The 22,500-nt window shown below is 40.3% G+C and overlaps 1 protein-coding gene, 1 non-coding gene and 2 pseudogenes across 5 annotated transcripts; 1 reads left to right on the top strand and 3 right to left on the bottom strand.

Moving 5' to 3' along the window:
* Nucleotides 1-107: 107 nt before the first annotated feature.
* On the top strand, nucleotides 108-304 carry LOC142171296 (U2 spliceosomal RNA). The gene has a single exon (XR_012700871.1). It is a non-coding gene; the product is annotated as a U2 spliceosomal RNA (small nuclear RNA).
* A 49-nt stretch (nucleotides 305-353) lies between these two features.
* Nucleotides 354-11,047, bottom strand: LOC107810337 (CBS domain-containing protein CBSX3, mitochondrial-like). Of its 4 annotated transcripts, none has more exons than XM_075232546.1 (8): nucleotides 10,910-11,047; nucleotides 10,768-10,815; nucleotides 9,768-9,927; nucleotides 1,481-1,636; nucleotides 1,294-1,375; nucleotides 853-926; nucleotides 712-772; nucleotides 354-635 (listed from the first exon to the last, which is right to left on the bottom strand). In XM_075232546.1, exons 2-8 carry the CDS (start codon nucleotides 10,788-10,790, stop codon nucleotides 493-495), a joined length of 699 nt encoding a protein of 232 aa, XP_075088647.1. In that variant the 5' UTR covers nucleotides 10,791-10,815; nucleotides 10,910-11,047; the 3' UTR covers nucleotides 354-492. The 4 variants fall into 4 exon arrangements, with proteins under 4 accessions (XP_075088647.1, XP_075088646.1, XP_075088645.1 ...); XM_075232545.1 differs by lacking the exons at nucleotides 9,768-9,927; nucleotides 10,768-10,815; nucleotides 10,910-11,047 and adding exons at nucleotides 2,018-2,422; nucleotides 2,574-2,621; nucleotides 2,794-2,928 and having other exon boundaries at nucleotides 1,481-1,781; XM_075232544.1 differs by lacking the exons at nucleotides 9,768-9,927; nucleotides 10,768-10,815; nucleotides 10,910-11,047 and adding exons at nucleotides 2,018-2,422; nucleotides 2,574-2,621; nucleotides 2,715-2,846 and having other exon boundaries at nucleotides 1,481-1,781.
* Nucleotides 5,355-9,754, bottom strand: LOC107810339 (tubby-like F-box protein 5; annotated as a pseudogene).
* Nucleotides 11,048-13,506: 2,459 nt separating the features above from the next.
* Nucleotides 13,507-16,330, bottom strand: LOC107810336 (tubby-like F-box protein 5; annotated as a pseudogene).
* Nucleotides 16,331-22,500: the final 6,170 nt, after the last annotated feature.

The raw sequence follows: 22,500 nt of genomic DNA, 5'->3' as shown, positions 1-22,500 counted from the left end.
AGTTTAGCACCTTAAGCTTTGCTGGAGCAGTTTCCATATCGGAAGATGCTAATAAGTAGAAAACAGAGAGTTGCTATAAAAGCGAAGTCCCGTCATTGTGATTAAGCATACCTTTCTCGACCTTTTGGCTAAGATCAAGTGTAGTATTTGTTCTTATCAGTTTAATATTTGATATGTGGGTCATTGGTCCACCCGATATTAACTCAATTTTTTTAAGGGGGAGAATTTACTAAGGTAGCTTGCTACTTGGGCTCTCGCATGTTGTCCATGCGTTGCACTACTGCACAGGCCTGGCGCACCCCTCCAGATCAATTACAAATTTAATTATTTTGATTTGATTTTGATTGTGATGATTGAAGAGGAAGAAAGTAAATATTTCATAATGGTTTGATTGAACTTGTTCCCAGTTATTTTAAGAAATACACTGAGAAAATGAAAGTAGTGGTTTGTCAACAAGCAATTTTGATATTAGTAGCTTTGCTAAATATGTTTTCAGTAGTAATCCCCTCGAATGAATTGATTCAGTTGGTTCACTTCTCCAGTTTGTTGCTCCACCACTGCTTTGACAATATCTGCAACAGAAATCATGCCTACCACCTTTCCGTCTATCACTGGAACATGTCGTACGTGATGTTCTGTAATCACAAAACATTCCATCATTTCCCTTAAATCATATCCATTGTCATTAGTTGAACAAGTAGTAATACTTACCACTCATGAGTTGCATTGCTTGAAGAATGTTTGTGTCGGATGTGACTGTTATGAGCTTGCTCTGTTGCACAGGTAGGGATAATGAGCAGAAAAATAGAAAAGAGATGAGCAAATAAGCCAAGAAGACAATATCTAGGGTACCTGCTCGGTCATAATATCTCCCACTCTTGTGTATTTAGATGATCTATCCTGCACAATTACCTTCCGCAGATAGTCTGCTCCCTCGAAAAAAAAATCACACAATTTTTGGTTAAGAAGGGGAGCCTTGGAGCAACGGTTAAGTTGTCTCAATGTGACTTATAGGTCACGGGTTCGAGCCGTAGAATCTGATGCAAGTAGGTTGCCTATATCACACCCCCTTAGGGTGCGGCTCTTCCCCGGATCCTGCATGAACGCGGGATGCTTTGTGCACCGGGCTGCCCTTTACACAAATTTTGTTTAAGAAACTCTTTTAAGTATAGACGAAGAAGTTCAACATTTTATCTAATTGAGCAAAATGTTTATTGCTACACAAATTGTGTAATAGAAAGTTTTGCAGTCTCGTCTATCTGTGGAGAATATGTGACTTGGAAGGCTAATTACCTCTTTCTGTTATAATTCCAGCTATCAGTTGATTCTCTCCTGGCTTTAGAACCACCAAAGATCCGATGTTATTGTCTGCCATCTACAAATTTGACACCATCATCATATGAACAATGTTATTTGTATGTCTATCACATAAATAAACATTGTTAACTTTCTATGTTGATGTTTAAGTTTAGCAACATACTTGTTTGATAGCATCATAAACTGTGTCATTTGTCCGACAACAAAGCCATGAACCACTTTCTTCTCCATCCTTTGTCAGTAATACATCAGATACTTTTGTATTCTCTAACCCTTTTTGCTGCATTGTGGACTGTGATACCATTATGGCATTGGCTTCCTTGTTTTGCGAGATGACACGTCCAAATCTTGCGAATATTTTGTTCATCTCACTTGTGCTTTTGAGCTGCGAGTTCTGTAGAATTGTAACCTTGAGCTTCTCATGACATGATCTAACCATTCGAAGAAGACCTTGCATTGCGTTTCTGTGATTATGGTACAACACTATCAAATGCTTATAGGTCACTTGTTTGTATCTGGTAACCATAGAGATACTAATGATTATTGGTAAGTGCATTACAAACGTGATAAAATGATTATTCGCTATATCTGTCTTTTTCAAGAAATAATAAATGTGCTTTTATGTTTTCGTCAAAATGAATGTTGAGACATAAAGTAGTTCTCAGTGTTCATAAAGTAGCAGAGAAATGAAAGAACTTACCTTAAGATGAGGAAAAGAAATCTTCAACTGGCAATTTGGTCTCAGCTAATTGATTATACTGTACTTGATAGAGTCACAAGAGAAGGAAGAGCACTCTCCCCTTTGTCGTTTATATGAGTTCCATTCCTGTGTTCTTTTCTTGAACTAAATCAGGTAAGTCCATGTTTGTTAATGTGAATTTTGCTTCTAATGCTTTCCTTCTTGGAGAGGTATTCGACTATTTTAAAGGAAAATAGCTTTTTAATTGCTGCTTTCTTTCATTCACATTTGGCTTAGTTTCTTCTTTTTCCCTCTTCCTTTGCCTCCTGCAGAGATATTCTTTAACTAGGAAATATAACTATTTGCCTTCATATTGCTGGCTTTTGCATACCGTTAAGAGTTATTGATTGTCTGGTTGTGGAATTTCTGTGAAATTTAAGTTACATCCAAAAAAGAATATTATGAAAAAGGTTGTGCAAAAAATGGTTTTGCATTTTAGAGTTAAACAATGGCCAAAAAACACTTTTAAGTGGATTATGCTAATCCATGCAGAGAAGAAACAAAGTTAGATGCTAACCTCAACCATAAGGCAAATTTCATTATTGGAATTCCAGAGAAAGGTTACCTGCGGCGAGAGGAAAAGAAGCAAAACGTGAAGGTAAGAAGGCAAGCTGAGACATTCTAAGTCTTCAAATGTTCAAAGGTATCAAAAGCAAACCTTTATATATTGGTGCTTCTCACTGGTTGAATATCATATAACATTTATCCTAGTAAAAATGAAACGAAGATCCACATACCGCTTCCGTCTTCCTTGGTCACAACCTGCACCTGCTCCATCTCCAGCTCCAACACCTGCAAGCAAACCATCCACTCAGCCTACTACCAAAACAAGTCGCGCTCCCTCAACTCGTACTGGCTCAAGAGCTGCTTCACAGCCCTCCAGCAGCAGTACGCCCACAGCTATGCCGTCTTCCAGTCATACAACTGAAAACCCAACTCGCAAGCAGCCACCAAGCGCCACCTCAACCACAACATCTGCAAAGCCTTCTTCACCAGCTCAACCTTCAGCTGAAAGCAAAGCCCCTAACCAGCCATCGACCTCAAACTCTACACCAGCAAATGCTCCAGCTAGTTCACAATCTGAAACTCAAACCCCTACCACTACCATAAGCACCACCCCAACATCCACAATAGCTCAGAGCGGACCATCTAGTCCTCCAGGAGTTTCTCCCTCACCCTCTTCTCAAATTCGGGCATCCAGAACTGAGTCTCAACCATTGATACCATCTCAAGAACAGCAAGGGATCAGTTCTCAACCAGCCTCACCATCTGATGTTCCACTCTTACCTTTGATGCCTGGGATGAGTCACTTATCGCCAGGGGATCAGTTTTGAAGCCCATTTCGTTTCTTTCACTTGAACTATCCTACCCAACACGCAAGGATCCCCAAGTCCTCTCAACGGACCAATTAACCTCAAAGGTACCTCCTCCTGCAAGCCAGAGTATTTCTTCAAATCTTCAATCTGGTATAACCTCTCAAATGCAACAAAAGGATCAGACAATTGCTCAGCCAATATCTCCACTGAAAGAAGTAGACAGCTCAGAACCTTCTTCCAAATCCACTGAAGCACTTACATCAATTTATGGAAAAGAACCAAAGCTCACAGCACTTCGGCCACAGTCAGAACAAATGGAGCTTCCCAAGAAGGAGACCATATGTGACAGTGAAGCAAAAGTTAGGTCACATGAAAAAATAATGCAACCTTTAAAACTATCAGAGGTGAAATCCACTAGAGGCATTACCGAAGAACCATCCCAGATATCAGACTCTTCAGGAATCAATGGCAAACCTAAGATGGTGACACAGTCAGAGACAAACATCCAGGAAACTAGAGAAGTGAAGGAAGTTGTGCATGAGATGAGGGATAAAAACTATGCTGCAGGAGAAAATATTGGTGGTTTCCTGACATCCAAAAAGCAGCCAGGCATTGTTTTTCAATCAAAGCAAGCATATACAGAGCAGCAAGCCAGTTCTGATAATAATCAGATTCGGGTGAACCCTGTCTCTAACACAAAACATACAAGAACAGTTTTATCTCAGCCAAAGAACAAAACAGTTGCCAGTAGTTCCAGTAAGGAAACTGCGGTTTCCACTGAACAAGACATACCCCTTAACAAAGAGGTAAAAGATAACATCTCGAAGTTTATTCATAGAATGGCAGTTGGAGATGGCAAGCAAAATTTGGAAGAGGGACCGGGGAGTGTGATCACACTTGCAGGTGATAATAGAGGAGCATCTATGCAACTTGGTTCTGACTCATCCAGAAAAGAAGGGGCAATCCACATTCGCAGAGGCTACAAACTGAATCCAGATGAAAGTGCCGATGCAACTACAGATGCAGAGGGAAATTCAGAGGGAAGACGACCAAAAGATGTAAGGACCATGGAAGGTCAAGAAATAGAGGCATATCTAAACTGCAACGTGCAGGGCATGAACAACTCAATTACATTTGATAGTGCCATTGAGGCAAAAAATTCAGGTATACATATGTTGTTCCCTCGTATGCCTTCAGAACCTATAAGATCAAGTGAGAGAACAGGACCCTTTGAGGCACACAAGGCTGAATTTAATGTAACCCCTGCCCAGAAACTTACATACGAGCCAAAGATCAGAAGAAGATGCCTCAAAGGCCTTTTCCTTGAACCAAGTGATTCTGATAACCCTGGTTGCCATGTTGGCTGCATGGAGAAGAGTAATGATAACGAGATAGAGATTCTTTGAAAACTACAGTTGTAATACATGTAATTGTTAAAAGTTAAAAATCCTTGTGTACATACTGAGTAACCTCTGTTTAAAGCAACTGCAATTGAGATGGCTGTGATATATGAAACATGATAGTTATGAAATGTTGTTCTACTGCCTCGTTTTGATGTGCATATGTGAATATTAGCCAAAATCTGATTAAAAGGGCGGCCCGGCGCACAAAGCATTCCGCGTTCACACAGGATCTGGGGAAGGGACGCACTTCAAGGGGGTGTGATGTAGGCAGCCTACCCTGATGCTTGGCAAAATCTGATTAGCCAAAATCTGATTAAGAGAGAAACATAGGGAAAGAAGAAGAAAAGGGAAAAAAAGAAAGGAGAAGATAGAACGTCACTATGTTAGTTAAAGGGCAAATTACTTCTTGCGAACTGACAGAATTTTCGAATAAGTACAGCATGCTGAAGAATACAACAGAATTGCCACTTTTGCAGGCAGAATACTGCATGCACTAGAAGCATATCAGCCAAATTCTTACTACACAACGACCTATGTCTTTTGTGCCTGCACATAAAAGATCCTTCCTAAGGAGAGGGCTAAAAAAAAAGTATATATACACAACTTTGAAGACAAAAGCACAAAATGGCATGTAATAGTAGCCAAAAGAAAAAGGAAAAGAGGCTACTCGCAAGCAGGTTTGGTGTCAAAGCTACTTAAACAGATTGCAAATGCTTGGAACGCCGATAGGGGGTAGTGGTAATCCATGGTGAAAATGTCTTTCCCTATCTTCCCAAATTGCAAGACTACTTTTTCTAGTTCTGTGATTGGGATGCCCTGGGATGTGCCAGAGGAGGCCACCAGCTGAAAATTCTGACAGAGGCCACTGTAACACGGCCTTTCAAATTCAGACACCAACATTGCAATTGTTCATGCCATCTTGGAGCTTTATTCCTCAAAATCAAAGGTTCTGTATTCTTTAGAATTGTTTCAACTGGCTCATCGAAACAACTACAAATAGAATCTTGGACTGTCCTATTTGAAACTGCTGATACTGAAGATGAATTGCACTGAACGTGTTCTTTGAAAGTTGCTGGTGTAGGAGCAGATCCACCTTCTTGAATTGCAGTGGAAGGGATCACATGCATAGTGCACTGCATTCTTCTTGGCCCCCTTGTACGTAGAACATTGACTTCCTAAGAAATGGTGTCCACATTGTGATTTCCAAATAACTGCTATGGCTCTACCTTCTTCATAGCAAACTTTTTATGTAACACACCACTGGAGTGGATCAATAAATTGCATGGTTGCTGAGCGTCATAAATAACAAACTTAGTCCCGAGAAAATTAGACCTGATCAATGGAAGCAATTAGTAGCAGGAGGACAATCTGGCCTTTTTTTCTTAAGACAAAGAATAAGATGAAGCTTCATACCAACCTTAACTTCCCAACATAACAATCACTTGCCCGGGAAAAATCATCTTTCGACATGGATGTTAAGAAGGCAGTGCATGTGGCCCTTCTAATCTTCTTTGCCGTCAATAGCAATTTACTGGCATCTCCTGAAAGAGCTGAATATGTTGAAATCATCAGACCTATATAAGATAATTTCTCACAAGTTATCATCTGAATCATCAAGATGGTGTAATAACAGTGAGACAGAAGAGTAGCGTTCGATAAGGTATCTCAAGCTGGAATCAATGATATCAGGAAGAAGTGTAGGAACTGAATCACAACTGGAGGGAGAAAAAGTACAAAGTGCATACATTTTCTATTTATTAGGAAAGCAACGAGATTGATCACAAATATAATTAGAAAGTCAGAGTAATAAACTTGAATTGATAGATCAAGAACAAAGTGGAGGGCGAGAGTATCATAATTTACCAGGACTCAGGCCAAGATATAATCGGAAAGTTGATGTTGCCCTTTCTCTTTTTATAAAGCACTGAATTGGACAACCTCTAGGCCCAGGCTAACAGGAATTCAAGAAGTGAAATCAGGGTCAGTTTGCTAATAAACAGCTAAACGAACAAGAAAATAATGCAACATCAAATGTACCTGCTTCAACGACGTAGGAAAAGTCAGCAGCCCACATTGTTCCGGAGTTCTAACAACCTCCTTGGTTGTTTCCCTCCAGGACCGGCACACAGAGGCACAGGTAACTACATCTCTACGGGCAGGCCATGTTATCTCACTTGCCTCTATTCGCTGGATTATGTCAAGCAGCAGTTCATGTGGCAAACTCGCCCACAGACTTTCTTGAATGAATATACATGGAGAGGATGTTAACCTCTCAGGAGCCACATATGACCTTCCACGGCTCAATACACACTTCCTCTCAGCTTGCTTTTTTGATTTGCTATCTACATTATCTCCTACCCCCTTAAGCTCATGAATAATTGATTTCATCGCCATTTCATTCCCTCGACTACTCGTATGCTGAGTAATAATCATGGAATCAAAGGATACAAGTAATGTTGAACTAAAAAAAAGGAACATCAAAGTCTACATCTCACACTACTGAATATGCGAAAGAGTTGCCTCCAACTCCAATTTTTGCAACCATTTTACCTCAAGCTTAGTTCTTAATGTTCAAATTCGAGTCAATTACTCAAATAGTCACTCAACTATCCCAAATTATCTCCTAAAGTCACTTTTCTTTCGTTTGTAACAACAAAGTCACTGAACTATGCCTATTACACTCAGAAGGTGACTCAACTAGATTTTCCAAATTTTGGATTGCCAAATGCCTATTTTACCCTCTAAATTATAAACATTTATCTTCTTTTTATTTTTTTAAACTTTTTAATATTATGATTTTTTCCTTTTTAATTTATGTTACGAACTTACTTATAGAATAAATAAATACTATAATTTATAAATTAAAAAAATAAAAAGTATTTAAGCATCTATAATGTTAGAATAACAAAATAATGAGCATAGTAAAAAAATTAATTAGAATAATTTGTTCATAATAATAATTTTAATATTAACAACAAAAATTCAAAAATTTATTTACACAATCCAGAATGAAAGAAAATAAAGGTTGTAAAATATATATTCCATGCACGTAATATAAGAATAATTACTTAAATAAAGGTATTTTTATAATATACATTATATATTCTTGAAAATTATGCTCAATTATATTATTATGTTTCTACTAACTTTCCGACGACACAAAGTTATGTCACCGGAAAGTATGGGGACTATCTGTATGGGGTAAAATATGCTATGTTAAGTCGTTCATGGCAAAGGCGTATCCAAGATTTTGAGAGGATGGGTGCACTATTAAAAAGAGGTGGATCCAGAATATAAATTTTATGGGTTCAATATTTTTAGTTCTTACGATTACTACCCATTACACTTTTTAAATAGGAATTTTCTTAAATCTATATTTATTTTTCATGTTGAAAATATTGGGATCAGTTGAACCCATTGACTATATGCTACATCATACACTACTTCTAGTTTTAATATACATATTTTGTTTAATCATATAAGATTTTACAGCGACAAAAGAAGAATAGGAATTTCAATGTGTGAAAATTTTGAAGAATCCAAACAAAAAAGAAATAAAAAGAAAAAGTACTTAAAATACGCAATAAATAACACCAGACACGCCCATTCCCGTGGGCGTCTAGTTCTAGAAAAAAAAGAGAGGAAAAAACAATAAGATTGACATAAGATTTGAACTCACAGCCTCACCTAGAGAGATACATCCAATAACCATCACATTATATAATACTTTGAGCATGGGTGCACAAACATATATTTTAAAAAAATATATAACATTACTATACATGATTTAGTGAGGGGAGCATGGGTTCACGTGCCACATGGAACCCCCTCCCCCTAGATACGCCCCTGGTGCATGGAATATATATAATATAATTGAGCATAATTTTCAAGAATATATAATGTGTATTATAAAAATACTTTATTTAAATAATTATTTTTATATTACGTGCATGGAATATATATTTTACAACATTTATTTTCTTTCATTCTGAGTTGTGTAAATAAATTTTTGAATTTTTGTTGTTAATACTAAAATTATTATTACTAACAAATCTTTTTAATTAATTTTTTTACTATGCTCATTATTTTATTATCCAGCATTATATATGCTTAAATACTTTTTATTTTTTAATTTATAAATAATATTATTTATTTTATAGGTAAGTCCATGATATAAATTAAAAAGGAAAAATCATATTATTAAAAAAGTTTAAAAAAATAAAAAGAAGATAAATGTTTATAATTTAGAGAGTAAAATAGGTATTTGGCAATCCAAAATATGGAAAATCTAGTTGAGTGATCTTTTGAGTGCAATAGGCATAGTTTAGTGACTTTGTTGTTACAAACGAAAGAAAAATGACTTTAGGAGATAATTTGGGATAATTGAGTGACCATTTGAGTAATGGACTCTGCAAAGAAGCTTTTAAATTGAAAATAATAGCCACATTATCTAACACTTCTTATCCAAACAAACTATTACTACTATAAAATCCAAAAACCGTGCAACTTTTTCTTCCAAATCAAACGTTTGATGAGAAAATGTGGAATTAAGCATGCAAAGTAAATACGATGAGTTTTTAGACTGGGAGAATGTAGAAATATCTAAAATACCAAAAAACTCAACATTTTAATTTCGAATTTGGTCCACAATTTTCTCAACAACAACAAAATAAAAAAGGTGAAAAGAAAAACCCGGTAATTTACTTCAAATGCAAAGGGATTCAAATACCTATTTAGCGAATTTCGCTGACCCAAAAGCAAAAAACGAACTGATACGCTACCACCGTTCACGCTCCGATGTCTCCCAAACACAAAGCACAATCAAACTTTGGAAATAACGAAACGCCAAATTGCTGGTACAATTGTATGCATAAGTTCGTAAGTTTTGTTAAGAGTTCCAATGTCTAGGTAGAATACAAGGGATAATATTTATTGAATTAAACCAATTAAATGCAAATTTTACCTGTCTCAAGTTTTGTTAAAGGCATTGACTTCCTTGTTTTGCATCGTGGGGAAGGAGATGACACGTCCAAATCTTGCGAATACTTTGTTCATCTCACTTGTGCTTTTGAGCTGCAGGTTCTGTAGAATTGTAACCTTGAGCTTCTCATGACATGATCTAACCATTCGCAGAAGACCTTGCATTGTGTTTCTGTGATTATGATACAAAACTATCAAATGCTTATAAGTCACTTATCTGTATCTGGTAACCGTAGAGATACTAATGATAATTGGTAAGTACATTACAGACGTGATAAATGAACCTCCACCTCCAAATTATTCGCTATAGCTGTCTTTTTCAAGAAATAATAATGCTTTTATGTTTGCTTGTGTTGTGTTCATCAAAATGAATGTTGAAACAAGGAACGGGCTGTAGAATATGACGTGTGATAGTAGTTCTCAGTGTTCATGAAGTAGCAGAGAAATGAAAGAACTTACCTTAAAACGAGGAAAAGAAATCTTCAAATGGCAATTTGGTCTCAGTTAATGATTGATTAAATTGTACTTGATAGTCACAAGAGAAGAAAGAGCACACTCCCCTTTGTTGTTTATATGATTTCCATTCTTGTGTTCTTTTCTTGAACTACTAAATCAGGAAAGACCATGTCTGTTAATGCAATTTTTTCTTCTAATGCTTTGCTTCTTGGAGAGGTAATTGAGTATTTTAAAGGAAAATGCTTTTTTAGTTGCTGCTTTCTTTCACATTTGGCTTAGTTTCTTCTTTTTCCCTCTTCCTTTGCCTCCTGCAGAGATATTCTTTAACAAAGAAATAAAACAATTTGCCTTCATATTGCTGGCTTTTGCATATCGTTGAGAGTAATTTCATTGTCTGGTTGTGGCATTTCTGTGAAATTCAAGTTACATAAAATGAATATTATTAAAAACTTGTGCAAAAAATGGTTTTGCATTTTAGAGTTAAACAATGGCCAAAAAACACTTTTAAGTGGATTATGCTAATCCATGCAGAGAAGAAACAAAGTTAGATGCTAACCTCAACCATAAGGCAAATTTCATTATATGATTTTCAAATAGAGGTTGCCTGCGGTGAGAGGAAAAGAAGCAAAAGGTGAAGGTAAGAAGGCAAGCTAAGACATTCTAAAGTCTTGAAATGTTCAAAGGTATCAGAAGCAAACCTTTATATAGTGATGCTTCTCACTGGTTGCATATCATCATCGGACAATTGAACAACAAATTTCTTTTGCTTCATAACATTTATCCTAGTAAAATGGAACGAAGATCCACATTCCGCTTCCGTCTTCCTTGGTCACAACCTGCACCTGCACCTGCTCCATCTCCAGCTCCAATACCTGCAAGCAAACCATCCACTCAGCCAACTACCAAAACAAGTCGCGCTCCCACAACTCATACTGGTTCACGAGCTGCTTCACAGCCCTCCAGCAGCAGTACACCCACAGCTACGCCGTCCTCCAGTCCTACAACTGAAACCTCAACTCCCAACCAACCACCAAGCGCCACCTCAACTGCGACATCTGGAAAGCCTTCTTCACCAGCTCAACCTTCAGCTGGCACTCAAGGCCGTAACGAGGTCCCCACCAGTACAACCGCCCCGAAACCAATATCTCCTACGCCTTTTCCTCAGCCCTCAGCTGAAATGAACGCACCTAGCCAGCCCTCCACAAGTACAAGCACTTTAACTGAAACTACCCCTATTCCTCCTCAACCTTCAGCTGAAAGCAAAGCCCCCATCCAGCCCACTACCACAAACACAAGCCCTTTACCTGAAAGCACCACAGTTCCTCCTCAACCTTCAGCTGAAAGGAAAGCCCCAGTCCAGTCATCAACCACAAACTCTACACCTGCAAATGCTCCAGCTAGTCCGAAATCTGAAACTCAAACCCCTACCACTGCCATAACCACCACGCCTACATCCACAATAGCTCAGAGCGGACTATCTAGTCCTCCAGGAGTTTCTCCCTCACTCTCTTCTCAAACTCGGGCATCAAGAATTGAGTCTCAGCCCTTGATACCATCTCTAGAACAGCAAGGGATCAGTTCTCAACCAGCCTCACCATCTGATGGGCCAACTAAGTCTCGGGTGTCCCCGCCTCCATCTCCATCCCCATCTCGTTCAGCTCCTCAATCACGAGAAATGAACCCGATATCCTCCCCAACACGCAAGGATCCCCAAGTCCTCTCAACAGACCACTTAACCTCAAAGGTACCTCCTCCTGCAAGCCAGAGTACTTCTTCAGATCTTCCATCTGGTATGACATCTCAAATGCAAGAAAAAGATAAGACAATTGCTCTGCCAACATTTCCGCTGAAACAATTAGACAGTTCAGAACCTTCTTCCAAATCCACTGAAGCACTTGCATCAATTTCTGGAAAAGAACCAAAGTTCACAGCAATTCGTCCACAGTCGGAACAAATGGAGCTTCTCAAGAAAGAGACCATATCTGACACAGTCGCTGAAGCAAAAGTTAAGTCACCTGAAAAGGTAATGAAACCTTCAGAAATATCAGAGGTGAAATCCACTAAAGGCATTACACAAGAACCATCCCAGATATCAGACTCTTCAGGAATCATTGATGAACCTAAGATGGTGAGACAGTCAGAGACAAACATCCAGGAAACTAGAGAAGTGAACGAAGTTGTGCAAGAGATGAGGAATAAAAACTATGGTACAGGAGAAAAAATTGGTGGTTTACTGACATCCACAAAGCAGCCAGGCACTGCGTTTCAATCAAAGAAAGCATATACAGAGAAGCAATCCACTTCTGATAACGACCAAATTCGGGTGAACCTGGTTTCTAATGGAAACCATACAAAAACAGTTTCGTCTCAGCCAAAAAACAAAACAATTGTCAATAGTTCTAGTAAGGAAACTGCCGGTTTCGCTGAACAAGATATACCCCTTAATAAAGAGGTAAAAGATAACATCTCGAAGTTTATTCATAGGATGGCAGTTGGAGATGGGAAGCAAAATTTGGAAGAGGGACCGGTTAGCGTGATCACCCTTGCAGGTGATAATAGAGGAGCATCTATGCAACTTGGTTCTGACTCATCCAGTAAAGAAGGGGCAATTCATATTCACAGAGGCTACAAACTGAATCCAGATGAAAGTGCCGATGCAACCACAGATGCAGAGGGATATTCAGAGGGAAGACGACCAAAAGATGCAAGGACCATGGAAGATCAAGAAATAGAGGCATATCTAAACTGCAACGTGCAGGGCCTGAACAACTCAATTACATTTGACAGTGCCATTGCGGCAAACAATCCAGGTATACATATGTTGTTCCCTCATATGCCTTCAGAACCTATACGATCAAGTGAGAGAACAGGCCCCTTTGAGGCACACAAGGCTGAATTTAATGTAACCCCAGCCCAGAAACTTACATACGAGCCAAAGATCAGAAGAAGATGCCTCACAGGCCTTTTCCTTGAACCAAGTGATTCTGATCCAGATAACCCTGAAAAATCTCCGCGACATGGTTGCCATGTTGGCTGCATGGAGAAGAGTAATGATAACGAGATAGATATTCTTTGAAAACTACAGTTGTAATACATGTAATTGGTAATAAAATCCTTGTGTACATACTCAATGATCTCTGCTTAAAAAAACTGCAATAGAGATGGCTGTGATCTATGAAATGTGATAGTAATGAAATGTTCTTTACTGTCTCGTTTTGATGTGCATTTCGAAATTTTGGCCAAAATCTGATTTTGAGAGAAAAGTAGGGCAAGGGGAAGAAAGAAGACATATATGTTAGTTAAAAGGCAAATTACTTCTTCCAAACTGACTTAATGTTCGAATAAGTTCAGCACGCTGAAGAATACAACAGAATTGCCACTTTTGCAGGCAGAACACTTGCATGCAACTTAAAATCATATCAGCCAAATTCCTACTAGAGACAACCTACAGCCTGCACATAAAAGATCCTTCCTAAGGAGAGAGAAAAAAAATAACACACACACATACAACATTGAAGACAAAAGCACAAAATGGCATGTAATAGTAGCCAAAAGAAAAAGAAAAAGAGGCTACTCGCAAGCAGGCTTGGTGTCAAAGCTACTTAAACAAACTGCAAATGCTTGGAACGCCGATAGGGGGTAGTGGTAATCCATGGTGAAAATGTCTTTCCCTATCTTCCCAAATTGTAGGATTACTTTTTCTTGTTCTGTAATTGGGACTCCCTGGGATGTGCCGGAGGAGGCCACCAGCTGAAAATTCTTGACAGAGGCCACTGTAACACGCCCTTTAAAATTTAGACACCAACATTGCAATTGTTCATGCCATCTTGGAGCTTTGTTCCTCAAAATCAAAGGATCTGCATGCTTTTTAATTGTTTTAACTGGTTCATCGAAACAACTACAAATCGAATCTTCGATCTCCCTATTCAAAACTGCTGATATAAAGATGAATTGCAATGAACATGTTCTCCGAAAGTTGCTGGTGTAGGAGCAGATCCACCTTCTTGAATTGCAGTAAAAGGGATCGCATGCATAGTGCACCGCATTCTTCTTGGTCCCCTCGTACGTAGAACATTGACTTCATAAGATACGGTACCCACATCGTGATTTCCATATAACTGCTTCGGCTCTACCCTCTTCGATGGAAACTTTTTATACAACATACCACTGGACTGGATCAACAAGTTGCATGGTGGCTGAGCATCATAAATGACAAACTTAGTCCCGAGAAAATTAAACCTGATCAGTGGAAGCGATTAGTAGCAGAAGGACAATCTGCCATTATTTTCTTAAGACAAAGAATAAGATGAAGCTTCATACGAACCTCAATTTCCCAACATAACAATCACTTGCCCGGGAAAAATCATCTTTTGACATGGATATTAAGAAGTCAGTGCACGTGGCCCTTCTAACCTTCTTAGCTGTCAATAGCAATTTACTGGCATCCCCTAAAAGAGCTGAATATGTTGAATCATCAGACCTATTTAGGTTAATTTCTCACAAGTTATGGTCTGAATCACCAAGATGGTGTAATAACAGTGAGACAGAAGAAAAAATAAGCAGTGTTGGATAAGGTATCTTATGCTGGAATCAATGATATAAGAAAGACGTTCAGGAACTGAATCACAACTGGAGGGAGAAAAAGCACAAAGTGCATACATTATTAGGAATGCAACACCACAAATGTAACAAGAAAGCCAAAGCAATAAACTTGAATAAACAAAATAACGAAATCGAATTAAGTAACACAGGGGGGGGGGGGGAATCATAATGTACCAGGACTCAGACCAAGATATAACTGGAAAGTTGATGTTGATTGAATTGGACAATCTCTAGCCCCGGGCTAACAAGAATTGACAAAGAGAAATCACGGTCAGATTGCTATTAAACGGCTAAACAAACAAGAAAAATGATGCAACATCCAATCTACCTGCTTCAACGACGCAGGGAAAGTCAGCAGCCCACATTGCTCCGGAGTCCTAACAACCTCCTTGGTTATTTCCCTCCAGGACCGGCACACAGAGGCACAAGTAACTACATCTCTACGGGCAGGCCATGTTATCTCACTTGCCTCTATTCGCTGGATTATGTCAAGCAGCAGTTCATGTGGCAAACTCGCCCACAGACTTTCTTGAACGAATATACATGGAGAGGATGTTAACCTCTCAAGAGCCACATATGACCTTCCACGGCTCAATACACACTTTTTCTCAGCTTGCTTTTTTGATTTGCCATCTACATTATCTCCTACTCCCTTAATCTCATGAATAATTGATTTCAGTGCCATTTCATTCCCTCGACTACTCGTATGCTGAGTAATAATCATGGAATCAAAGGATACATTAAAAAAGTAATGTTGAACTAACAAAAGGAACATCATCAAAGTCTATCATCTCACACTACTGAATATGCAAAGGAGTTCCCTCCAACTCCAATTTTTGCACCATTTTACCTCAAGCTTAGTTCTTGATGTTCAAATTCTCAACAAAGAAGCTTTTAAATTGAAAATAATAGCCACATTATCTAACACTTCTTAGCCAAACAAACTATTATTACTACTATAAAATCCAAAAAGCGTGCAACTTTTTCTTCCAAATCAAATGTTTGATGAGAAAATGTGGAATTAAGCATGCAAAGTAAATACGATGAGTTTTTAGACTGGGAGAATGTAGAAATATCTAAAATACCAAAAAACGCAGCATTTTAATTTCGAATTTGGTCCCCAATTTTCTCAACAACGACAAAAGAAAAAAGGCGAAAAGAAAAAACCCGGTAATTTACTTCAAATGCAAAGGGATTCAAACACCTATTTAGCGAATTTCGCTGATCCAAAAGCAAAAAACGAACTGATACGCTACCACCGTTCACGCTCCGATGTCTCCCAAACACAAAGCACAATCAAACTTTGGAAATAACGAAACGCCAATTTGCTGGTACAATTGTATGCATAAGTTCGTAAGTTTTGTTAAGAGTTCCAATGTCTAGGTAGAATACAAGGGATAATATTTATTCATGAATTAAACAAATTAAATGCAAATTTTACCCCTCTCAAGTTTCAATTTTTATTCTTGTGATTTAAATATTAATTTACATAATATTTTGTATTTCGAAACGAGAGATCGTGCCTAACGTTGTATGGCACAACCGCCGCCGCTGTCAGCACTGTCCCCACCGGCTTCACGAACACCGCCGTGAGTGGGGCCACGTCCGCTAATTGGATCCCGAAAGTTCTGCTCCTTTTTTCCTTTTTCTTTTACTTTTCCGCTATTTTCTCATCCGTTAAATTTAAAGGTTGGCGTTGGGATCTTTTTCTTGTGAGCATTCATGTATACCAGTGTGATTATATTCTTAATCATCCAATACTAGTATACTTTCTTATAGTGGCATAGTTACCTTAGTTAAGGGATGTCAATTGAGACTATATATATATATATATATATATATATATATATATATATATATATATATATATATATATATATGTTGTTTGACTCAAAAGATATTGAAACCTTTTTGAACAAATCAATCAAAGATGAAGGGTAAATCTCAGCTGAGTGTAATAATCTCTAGAAAGAATGATAGATAAAGAGAAGACGGTCACAAGATTTCTTTAATGATCTACTTTTATAAAAATCTTTTAGAAAACTTCTCATTCGTAAATAATAATGCAGCCAATCTTCGGAAAATCCCCTTTTTACAAGGTTATTGTCCTCTATATATACAAAGGGCGAAGCTCTTCTAAGCTGTAAAAAGCAAATTACAAGGAATATTCGAAGGAATGTTCCTAATGTTCCCTAATGGGCTTACACTGTTACAAGGGTCGTACAGTCTCTTGTTTGCCTTAAGGTCGTCTCCCTCAGGACATCGATTCAAGGAGACCCCGTCATTCGTCTTACTCGTCGTTGGTCGTGATTGGTCAAATTTGGACATATACAGCTAGTCCCTTTATTACTCCGCACCGGAGATCATGTCGATGGACGGGGTAATGAACAATACCTCGAACCTCGAGACGTCCCCCTTGTCGCCTCATTAAAAACCTCACCGGGAAAACCCGATTGGGACAAAACCCGGGTGAGGGAAAGAGAGTACGATTTAGGTGGCGCCTCCTCTCAGAAGTGGAAGTATTTGAGATGGGTGACATTCCAGTTGTTTTGGAGTAGTTTTTCCTCCATTGTCTCTAACTGGAATGCTCCTTTGTTTCCTGCGGCTATGATTTTGTATGGTCTGTCCCAGTTTATTCCTAGTTTTCCCTCATTAGGGTCTTTTGCGACATGTGTTTTAGCCTTGAGGACGTGGTCTCCGACTTTGAGCAGTCGCACTTTGGCTTTCTTGTTGTAGTACCTTTCTACTTGTTGCTTCTGGGCCACCATTCTCACGTGGGCCATGTCTCTCCGTTCTTCGACTTCATCCAGATCTTGTAGTCTACTTTTGTCGTTGCTCAGCCCGCTTTCGTTGGAGTATCTCAAACTAGGCTCTCCGACCTCGACGGGTATAATTGTGTTAGTCCCGTAGACCAGTGAATATGGCATCTCACCTGTGCTGGTTTTGGCGTAGTGCGGTATGCCCATAATACTTCCGGTAGTAGTTCAGGCCATAGCCCTTTGGCGTCCTCAAGCTTCTTTTTCAATATGTTCAGTATTACTTTATTAGAGGATTTGGCTTGACCATTGCCGGCGGGATGATATGGCGTAGAGAGTATTCGTTTGATGTGCCATTTTCTGAAAAACTCAGTCGTTTTCTTTCCGACGAACTGAGGTCCGTTGTCGTAGCTGATTTCTTTGGGGATGCCGAAACGACATATTATGTTTTTCCATATGAACGCGATGACCTTTTGCTCACGTATCTGAGTGTATGCACCTGCTTCCACCCATTTAGAAAAATAATCAGTCAAAACCAAAAGGAAACGTACATTACCTCGTCCTGCTGGGAGGGGTCCGACAATATCCATCCCCCATTTTATGAATGACCATGGTGAAGTGACGGAATGAATTAGTTCCCCTGCTTGATGTATCATAGGGGCGTACTTCTGACACTGTTCACATCTCCTAACATAGTCCGCGACTTCTTTTTTCATGGTGGGCCAGTAGTATCCGGCGCGGATGAGGCATCGGACGAGGGCGCGGTTTCCCGTGTGGGCACCACAGTGCACTTCATGTACTTCTTCCAATACTCGCCTTGTTTGATTTGGCCCAAGACATTTGGCTAGGGGGCCGCCAAACGTTCTTTTGTAGAGATTACCGTTTACGAGGTTGTATCTGGCTGCCTGTACCCGGAGCTTTTTGGCTTCTTTCTTATCTTGCGGGAGCATTCCATCCTGCAAATATGCTACGAGGCGGTTGCGCCAGTCCCAAGTTAGGTTTACAGAGTGTACCTCGACGTGGTCTATTGCAGAATGGATAAGGGTGACCACTTTTTCCTTGTTGATATTTTTGGTGGCCGCCGCTAGTTTGGCGAGGCTGTCTGCTTCGATATTCTGTGCCCTGGGTATTTGGTCGAGGCGGCATTCATCAAATTCTGGTAGTAGTTTGTGAATTTCCGACTAGTACTTTTGTAGTCTCTGTTCTTTGATTTGGAAAGTCCCGGTGACTTGGTTCACCATGAGTTGAGAGTCGCAATGGAGGACGAGTCGTCGGGCGCCATATTTGAGGGCTAACTTCAAACCTGCAATCACAGCTTCATACACGACCTCGTTGTTAGTTATCTCGGGGCATCATTTGGACTGGCAAATTACTTTGCCTGTAGGGACTTCGAGGAGGAGTCCTAGTCCCGATCCCGAGGCACCGTCGGTGTAAAGAACCCATAGGTCGGTATGTGTAGAAGCACGGAGCTCTTCCTATTCCACTTAGCTTCAGGCAATATTTCTGCGCTGAAATTAGCGGCGAAATCAGCGAGCACTTGCGACTTAATGGCAGTTCGCGGTTTGTATGTTATGTCGTGCTCGCTTAGTTCTATGGCCCACTTGGCCAGTCTACCCAAATGTTCGGGTTTGTGTAGGATACCTCTTAGGGGGAAGGTTGTCACCACCTTTATGGGGTGACATTGAAAATACGGTCTAAGCTTTCGTAAAACTACGACTAATGCCAAAGCTAGTTTTTTAAGGTGAGGGTACCTCGTTTCGGCATCGATTAAGGTTTTTCTGATATAGTATATCGGAGATTGCGTACCTTTGTTTTCACGGACCAAGATTGCGCTTACCGCAACTTCGGAAACTGCTAGATACATAAGTAGACATTCACCCGAGTCCTCTTTGACGAGTAGTGGTGGCGAAGATAGATACGCTTTCAGTTTTCTCAGGGCGTCGTCGCATTCTTCATTCCATTGCAGTCTGTGGTCTTTCCTTAGCACATTGAAGAATTTGTGACATCTATCCGAGGATCGTGAAATGAACCTCGACAGGGCGACTATTCGCCCTGTTAATTTCTGCACCTGCTTTTTGCTGGTCAGTATCTTTAGGATTGCATAGATGGCCCTGATCTAATCCGGGTTGACCTCGATACCCCTTTGTGATACTAGGAAACCAAGGAACTTTCCTAAAGTTACGCCGAAGGCACATTTTTCGGGATTCAGTTTCATCCGGTATTGCCTTAATATCTCGAAGGCTTCCTTCAGATGGCCAATGTGATCCTCTTTCTTTGTCGACTTTACTAGTATGTCGTCGATGTAAACCTCCATGGTCTTATTGAGCTATTCTTTGAACATCTTGGTGACTAATCTTTGATACATGACCCCTGCATTCTTGAGTCCGAACGACATTACCTTATAGCAGTACATTCCTCAGTGAGTGATGAAAGTTGTTTTTTCTTGATCTTTTTCAGCCATTAGAATTTGGTTATAACTGGAGTAGGCATCCAAGAAGCTCAGTAGTTCGTGCCCCGCTGTTGCATCGATGAGCTGGTCGATGCGAGTTAATGGAAAGGAGTCCTTCGGGCATGCTTTGTTCAGATCGGTGAAGTCGACACACATCCGCCATTTCCCGTTCTTCTTTTTGACCATGACCACATTGGCGACCCATTGGGGGTATTTCGACTCTCTGATGGAACCGTTAGCGAGTAATTTATCAACCTCCTTGCTGACCGCCTCATTGATGGCGACATTGAACTTTCTTCTTATTTGTCGTACCGGCAGGTAAAGTGGATCGACATTCAGCCTGTGTGTGGCGATATCCCTTGGGATTCCTGGCATATCTGAGTGGGAAAAGGCAAATAAATCGGCGTTGTTAGTTAAAAACTCACGATATTTACCTGGTTCCGAGAGGTTGTGTCCAACATAAGCCTTTTTTGTGCTATCGGTGTTGTCCAGTTGGATGGGATCGAGATCTTCTACGGTTGCCTTGCAAGCTTTTACAATGTCCGGGTCTTTGATGGCCTCTACTTATACGTCGGGTTTGGTTCCCGACATGGCTGATTGTTATGCCTCCGCACTTGCCCCTTTTAGTTGTTTGGTGTGTGTGCAATTTTGGGCGATCCGGTAGCATTCTTGGGCGGTGCATGGCTCCCCTCGGATGCTGAATATCCCCCATGGGGTGGGAAATTTGATTACTTGATAGAAACTTGGCGGGACGGCTCGCATGGCGTGTATCCATGGGCGTCCAATGATGAAGTTGTACGCTTTTTCCTGATTCATGACATGGAATGTCGTTTCCAGGGTGACCCCTCCTGCCAGGACGGGTAGCACTATTTCTCCAAATATTCGCTCTACTGCATTATTAAAACCCATTAGTGTTATGCAACGCAGTATTATTTTATCTTCGAGCCTCATCTGCATGAGGACTCATGGGTGAACAATACACGCGCTGCTTCTGTCATCCACCATTATTCTTTTTACATCGGTATCCACGATGCATAAAGTTATAACCAAGGCATCATAGCGAGGGAAAGACAAACCGTCGGTATCCGACTTATCGAAGATGATACTGTCTTCGAGGTCGTCATACCGTTTGTGGGCAACTTTCCTTTTGAGTTTATGTGTGGTGGTGAATTTCACATGGTTGATTACCGTGTCATTGCCGCCACCAATGATCATTTGTATGGTACGAGCTGGTGATGGTGGTTTTGGAGGTCCTTGAGGTTGATCGCGCCCTCGAGCGAAGTTGGCCCGTCCTCTGTCGCTCATCAGTTCTTTCAGGTATCCCTGGTTTAACATTCTTACTACTTCTTGTCGCAGACCTATGCAGTCTTCGGTCTTGTGTCCTTTTTCTTGGTGGAATTCACACAAGACGTTCGACCTCCTGATGCTCGGATCCTACTTCATCTTTTGCGGCCACTGCACCTTCGTGCCGAGTTTTTCCAGTGCGTACACTGTTTCTGAAGGGGAAACACAAAAATTATGAGCAGATAGCAATAGAGGCATACCTCTTTTATTTGGGGGGTGCGGTATGTCAAGGCACAACATCTGCATGTCATGGAGGAGGCAGATTGGATGTTCGGATATAAGGCTGGTGCCTTTCTCGATTGAAACGTGGTAGTTGATCTATTCGCCCGTCGTTGCGGCGATCTCTCCTTATCTCGGTCTGGACTGATGTTAATCGCTAAAGCAGGCCGTTCAGGTCATCCTCGTCTGCCCTCACTTCGGCGCAATAGGCATTGTGGATCTCTTCCCACGTGGTAGGGGTACTTCATGAGTCTACTGAGTAGTTTTTTGGTTGCTTTTGACCCGTTTCTGTTTAGCCTATTTTGAAAGGCTACCACTGCCATCCCTTCTGACTCATTCGGAAGGCTCATCCTTACCCTATTGAATCGGGCTAGGAAATCCCCAAGTCCCTTGCCCGTCGTTTGCCTGACGGCGAAGATATCATTGACCCTAGCCTCTGCCTTTTTCGCTCCCGCGTGCACGATGACGAACTTATCTGCCATCTCTTCAAATGTTGATATCGATCGTGCTGGTAGTTGGGAATACCATGTCAGCTCTCCCCCTGTCAGAGTTTCGCCAAACTTTTTCAGCAGTACAGACGACACCTGTTCCTTTGATAAATCATTACCTTTTACCACGGTAACATAATGGACTTCCGGGTCCGTGGTACCATCATATATTTTCAAATATGGCGGCATTTTAAAGATCTTTGGAATAGAATGGGGGGCTGCTCCTTTGCTATATGGTTGTTCGACGAATCGGCCCACATCGCGTTTTGGTAACAACTTCGGAGCGCCTGGTATTTTATCGACCCTTTCCTGATGTTCCTTCATCTGGTCGCGGAGTGTTTTGTTCTCATTTTCCATCTCTTCCATTTTCTTTAAGATGGTTGTAAGTGCATCGTTGCCTGCATCAGTAACAGTACGAGTGTTACCTGTTC

The sequence above is a fragment of the Nicotiana tabacum genome, chromosome 16 (genome assembly GCF_000715075.1).
Source record: "Nicotiana tabacum cultivar K326 chromosome 16, ASM71507v2, whole genome shotgun sequence".
Lineage (NCBI taxonomy): Eukaryota > Viridiplantae > Streptophyta > Magnoliopsida > Solanales > Solanaceae > Nicotiana > Nicotiana tabacum.
Note: the sequence above shows the minus strand (reverse complement) of the source record. Positions and strands in the feature narration are given on the sequence as shown.